Source organism: Meriones unguiculatus, chromosome 4 (genome assembly GCF_030254825.1).
Source record: "Meriones unguiculatus strain TT.TT164.6M chromosome 4, Bangor_MerUng_6.1, whole genome shotgun sequence".
Lineage (NCBI taxonomy): Eukaryota > Metazoa > Chordata > Mammalia > Rodentia > Muridae > Meriones > Meriones unguiculatus.
Window position 1 is genome coordinate 14,164,344 of NC_083352.1, and position 6,144 is coordinate 14,170,487.

The window sequence follows — 6,144 nt, forward strand, 5'->3', positions numbered from 1 at the left end:
CACAGCTCTGAAAGATCTCAGCAGGCTAACAGGGAAGAGAAAGGAAAATCACTGAAGTGTGCCAGCCAGTCAGACAGGCCAAGCTGTGGGGCTTCCACTCAGTGTCAAACACTGCCTCAAGCACATAAGTTACAAAAAAAATGCATGATGAAACCAATATCTTCCAGGAGCTTCAGCACTCTGCTCTGAAACTCCAGGTGCCTTGATTTTCACATGAATATGAGAAACATATATACACACAGCCACACAAAAACAAACAGAGAGGCAATATGGGGGTGAGGGGCAGTGAACACAACAGTTTGATGCATCCTTCAAGCCCAAACTACAAAGGGTGCTGAGATGAAAGGGTGTAATGAACAGCCAGGATTTAGACTTTGTGAGGAATGCAAAGTCCTGGCCTCATAAATGGAAAGCAAGCAAAAGCAGAGGTATGGGGACAGTGAGTGGCCTCATAGTGGATAAAACTCAGAATAGGAACTCAGTAAGAAGCCCACTGAGTCCTAAAATTGATGCAATTGACCTTTGTGACCATGACATCTGTGACCAGCAGCCTGGAAGGACAGGCCTACAAACTGCCCTGTCTCTCAATGGTCTTAAGATCACAAGGTGGGGGTACCTATGCACAGTGTCAGAACGGCAAACCTGATGGGGTAGGTTGAGAGCCTCTTGGGTTTGTGGCTCGTTATTGGGCCATAGGTCCTGTGAAAACCCCATGCCTTCGGCCCAAGAACACCACTGCAGACATAATTTCTAGGCCAATTTTATTACTGGAAGTGGAAAACATCATACAATATGACAACTCATGCAGAGTTAGGACGTTGAGGTAGCTGAAAAGACATACTGTATACAGGTCATTGATAATCACAATGGAGAGGACAGGTGACCTTTCTTCAGAGGTCTTCTCAGGTCAGAGTCCAGAGTCCATGCTGAGGTGAGGCTCTGTGCAGAGATGTGAGTCCACGCACACCAGAAGGGTCATTTGGAAGTGGATCTGACAGGTCCCAGTCATGTCATCTAGCTGGCTAACCCAGAGAGGACCAGTCTGAAAGTGTCTGTCAAGTCTGAGCAGGAGGGTGGCATCTGCTGTCCCATCACTCACTGCCCATCACTGTCTTCTGAAGAGGAGGAGACCTGAAGGTCCTCATAGAGGACACTCACTGGGACCTGGGAGCGTGCTGCTTCACCTTTCTCCAGGAAGGCAGGGCCCTCCCAAGGAGCTGTTTGCTTCTCATGGGCAAGTGCTGGGGACACTGTCAGGAACCTGGAGCTCCAGCAGTCACCATTAAGTCTAGTAAAGACCATTCTCAGGGACTGGCGTACAGCATGGCTGGTAGATGGTTGAGAGGACTCAGCATAGGGTGTGGCTGAGACCAGAGCAGGCCTGCTTGGTAGCTGTTCTTGGTCAGTGCTGGGCAGCTGGGCTGCTATTTTCTTGCTCACTGGCACTGCATCTTTCAGTCCAAGTCTGTTGGCAATGGGAAGAGACTGCCTATCCCGGCAGGCCTTCAAAACAGTGCTTGCATTGCTCTCCTCTGGTGCACTGGTAGAGTTGACTCTTAGTCTCTTTGAGGATTTCTGGCTAGGCAGTGTGGGCTGCCAAGAAGCTTTCTCACCTGGGGTCCAGAAGCTAAGTTCAGGGTTCTGTCTTCCCTGATGGAGGGCAGCATGCTGGCTGCGCTGTGTTTTCACACCGGGACCCTGGGCTTCTGACTCTGTGTGAAATGCTTCACTGACTCCATTCCTTTTAGGGACCACAATGGGTTGTTGATGTGAGACACCCCGGAGCTTTTGATGCAGCAGGTCTTGTGAGGCTGTGTTTCCACCACCCTGCCTGAACACTGGCTGTGAGACCCCAGGGACAGCCATGTTCTGACCTTCTTCCTGCCTGGAAGGTAAGATGCAGGAGGCATCAGAGCTTTGGATGGCTCCAGGGTTTCCAGGGCACATCCGCTTCCCAGGAGACTTTCTGGCACGTGACACAGTAATCTGAATTTGGTTGGTCACAGACTTCTTTGTGTTTCCAGGACTGAACACTGGCATCTTGGGATGCTGTGAAAATAACAATTGCAGGATAAATTGACTATGTAAGTCTTCCAAATAACACAAGGACCTCATAAGATTATCATGACAGAAAAACTCTTGTATAAGTTCACTTTAAGGTGAAGGTACTCAGTCTGAAATGGTCTACATTAGTTATCCAAAAGCTGCAGAATGAGAACCTGTGGTGGGGGAGATGCAGAGGGATTGGGACATGCAATGTGAAGAGTTTCAGCCTCACTGTGAAGTTTCCTTGAGCTGAACTCTCATCACTCAAATGTATCTGCATGTGTACATGTGTTTTATGTAAAGAATATATGATTTTTACAGAAATCTTTACTTATTTATATATGATATAAATAGACAGCTAAGCAGAGGGCCATGAGCCTTTTGTGGTCAAGAGAAAAACAATTCAAATTACCACGCAATTTCCAGTGTATTGAAAACCCCTAATCATGTCACCTAGGATGTAAAACAGGGGAAAAGGTATGTTAAGATGACATGACTTGAATATGACTCTCAAAATGAGAGTCAACTCTGCAGCCAACATATTGGGATGGAATAAAAATAAAATAAAAATTTTAAAGGATATATTCATTGCCCTAAAAGTTCTCCAATAAAAGTCTAGATTTTGGAAGCAGCACACAGAATCAGTTCAAAATGGAAACATTAAAATCTGAGAGAAGATCATTAGAAGGCTAGAAGAGCAGGCCATGTTTGTAATATGACCTCAGAAGGAAGGACCACATGGAGACCAGGAGACAAGGTCATGCTCAAGGACAGGTGAGGAGGAGCCTGCCCATCCTCCAGGAGAACTGGTCTACCAAAGGAGAAGCACACAGCAGAGGCTCACTTGCTCCCCAAAACCCAAGTCAGTCTGAACTATGAAAATGACCAAATGAGTCCTTGCTGCATCAGAGAGGACTGATTCGATGTGACATGCATGGGGTCGTGAATGGAGCAAGCAGGTGGTGCAGCAGGGAATGGGCAGGTGGGGCAGAGCACAGAGAAAGGGACTTTCAGGAACAGAGCAACTGCTGCTACTCACAACCAGGTTGATGTGCTGGCCCCTCCTCTGTGGATCCATGGGGAGTTTCTGGAAGGGAGCCTTCCTCTGCTGCTCATCACCTCTGTGGGACAGACAATGGTGTGGAAACACATCAGCTCTACCCACCCATTCACCCACTCTCACTCACCCACTCTCCACTCACTCTCTGTAGCTAGTATACTACTTACTAGCTGTCTGGCCCTTTCAGTGTTTGGGGACAGAGAGATGAGTGATGGTACCCCATGAGCTTTGCTGCACCCAGAGCCTTCCCTCTGGCCAGCCCTTCCCCATCACTCACCTCTGTCCAGTGACTTGACTAGGTTTCTTTTCTGTCTTGGCCTGGCTTATGGGCCCTGGTTTCTGGAGACCCTGTGTCCTGCGAGGATCCTGATTCTCTTTCTCCTTCCTGGCTCCCAGAGGCTGTGGATCTAGGAGCTTTTGGCCATACTTGATTGGGCACCTTCTGCTCCTTGCTGTGTGGCCAAAGGCCCCACACTCTCTGCATTTTACCTGTGAGTAGCAAATGAGATATTAGTGAGTCAAAAAGGGATCCAGGTACCTCTTAGGGATAAAGGGTTAAAATGCCTGCAATGTTTTCTCTCCAGAAAATGGTTGTTTCTTTGAACCCGGAAGAGGTAAGCACACTTGAAAGATGCATGAGTGATGTCAGTGAGCCTTGTATGTGCCAAAGGACCAATCCTGCTAAAGAGAGGCTGGGCTTACTTCCCAGTGTCTACTCAGGTCCACATGCAGGGGGAGTAGTTCCTTTGCCTGGCCTTCTGATACCTCTGCTACAGTCAGGACCATGGACAGATGCAACATTTCACAGGGCCCCAGAACTTAATAAATTCCCAGACACTGGCACAACTAATTCCACAATGGAAGCTTCATTCAGACTGTAGAACTCAACCCACAGACACTATCACCTAACAAAATGAAAACAAGACCCAATGTGTCTGAGTCCACAGTCCTGGGAAAATCTCCCATGTCTCTCACCTGTGCATTTCTGCTTCTGGCCTACTGTTCTGGGTAACAGAAGTATGTCAACCCAAAACATGTTTGTTTGTTTGGTTGGTTTTTGTTTTTGTGCTTAAAACCTCACCCCAAGAAAGGTTCAGTGATCCCCTGGGATACAGAGGATCCAGTCAGTACTCTGCCACCTGGCTAATCAGGACTTTCTATTGACTTAAAGCCATGTTCCCAGCAGTCTTCTCTGGTGGAAAACCCACAACAAATAGGTTCTCTGAGGGAGCCCAGTTCGTGTCTCACCTAGCCCCAGTGGTTGATGACACATTAAGGGCTCTACTTACCATAATGTTCTCTTCTTGCCATGGGGGAACCTTCTGTGTCATGGGCCCTCTTGGCTTACTCTGGACTTTCTGGGCTGGAACAGCTTTATGGTCCTGAATCTTCATGTGTGTCTCCTGCTTTATCGCTGAATCTGGAGTTGTTGGCTTTGATTTCTTGAATCAGAAGGAAACAAAAGAGTTTTAACCAATGAAATTAGTCCAGCTCCCACTCCATGGAGCCTTTCCCAACTTAGACTGTGCTTCCCCCTGGCAACCAGCTCTCCTGGCACCTGAGCTTCATCCCGATGCAGGTCTGGGCTCACTGGATATAACAGGGCACAATCTGTGGCAGAACAACAGCTTAGAGAGGCTTCAGAGCCAGCCTCCTTGATATAGGACATGCGAGCTGTAACAAATTTTGTAGAGGAATTTTAATTCAGAGCATGACTGTTCTGGCAAGAGATCCAAAGACCTTCTAGGTCTATGTGATACGGCTGGAGTACAAACATGCTTTTAATCCAGGAGGCATAGACAAGGCCAGCCTGGTATAGAGCAAGTTTCAGGTTCAGAAAAGCTGCTGGCACACACCTTTAACCCCAAACGATGAAGGTAAAGTTAATTTGTAAAAGGAAACACCCAGGTTTGAAAGTGATGTCTAATTGAATCACAGAAAAAGAAAGTGACAAATCTGAGAAGATTCTACAAAACAGGATACACCCACTTTCACAAGAAGAGAGAAAAACTTAAGGGGCAATGCAGAGAGAGGAAGGAGGCAGTTTTAGAGGGACAGTAATGCTGAGACAGGTCGCAGAGAGAGAACTCGGGTGAAGACCAAATGAACTAGAGAATGAGAAGGAGCCAGGGGATTAGAGCAGATTGCTGGATTTAGTTTGAGGCCAAGCAGAACAATTCAGAGGCCAAGAGAAAAGCCAGATTGAATAAGTCAGCTGGGAGAGAGTTTGGGTCAGAACAGCTGAATTGAATCAGCCAGCTATGAGCTTAGAAAGAACTAGACAGGATGAGCTGAATAGCAGTCAGTCTCAGAGGCTAAAATCATTCTAGGCCTCGGTTATATTGTATGGAGGCTGGAAGCTTCCAAGAGTAGGGCTAGGTTAGCAGACAGAGGAAGCCTCCCAGACAACAACTGAAACAGGTGAATAAATGTCCTCTTACAGGACTTACTGCAAGACTCACCTTTGCAGAGCAACTGAGCAGCTCCTGTGTCTTCAGGGTCTTTTTCCAAATATGGTGCTGGATTTCTTTCATGGGGCAAAATGTCTGAAAAATGTCTGCTTCATCAGTCTATGCAGCACGGTGTCTCAGCTTGTCTTCATTAGATGCTAGTGTCCCGAAGAAATAGGCTCCAGTTTCTACTGCAAACAGGCAAAGAGCAAAAACTTCCTTCTCCCAAATTCTTATATAGGCTTCCAGCAAAGGTGTGGCCAAGAGTGAATCTAGATTAAGAATTAGAGGTGTTTATCTTCATAGCCAAATCCAAGATCATGCTTAAGGACAAGCGATATGTACCTGTAAAGAAGGCACATCCATACAAATGGAGGAATTTCCACCCTGACACAGTTCCCTTAATCTTTCCATATATCTGTCTTTTCCATAACCCTCACAGATGCCCAGGTTCATTCCTGGGAAGAGGAGGAGGTCAGTGGCAGTCTACCCTCCAGAAAGTCTCCTGGGATGCAGGTGTGCCCTGGAAACCCTGCCATCCAAAGTTTTGATGCCTCCTGCATCTTGCCTTCCAGGCAGGAAGAAGGT

General features: G+C 47.1%; 1 protein-coding gene across 1 annotated transcript; it reads right to left on the reverse strand.

Moving 5' to 3' along the window:
* Positions 1–939: 939 nt before the first annotated feature.
* Positions 940–5,640, reverse strand: LOC132653566 (putative protein FAM90A13P). Its single transcript, XM_060381346.1, has 5 exons — positions 5,569–5,640; positions 4,396–4,548; positions 3,384–3,595; positions 3,086–3,167; positions 940–2,049 (listed from the first exon to the last, which is right to left on the reverse strand). The coding sequence occupies exons 1-5, from the start codon at positions 5,638–5,640 to the stop codon at positions 1,096–1,098; spliced, it is 1,473 nt and encodes a 490-aa protein (XP_060237329.1). The 3' UTR covers positions 940–1,095.
* Between the last annotated feature and the right edge of the window lie 504 nt (positions 5,641–6,144).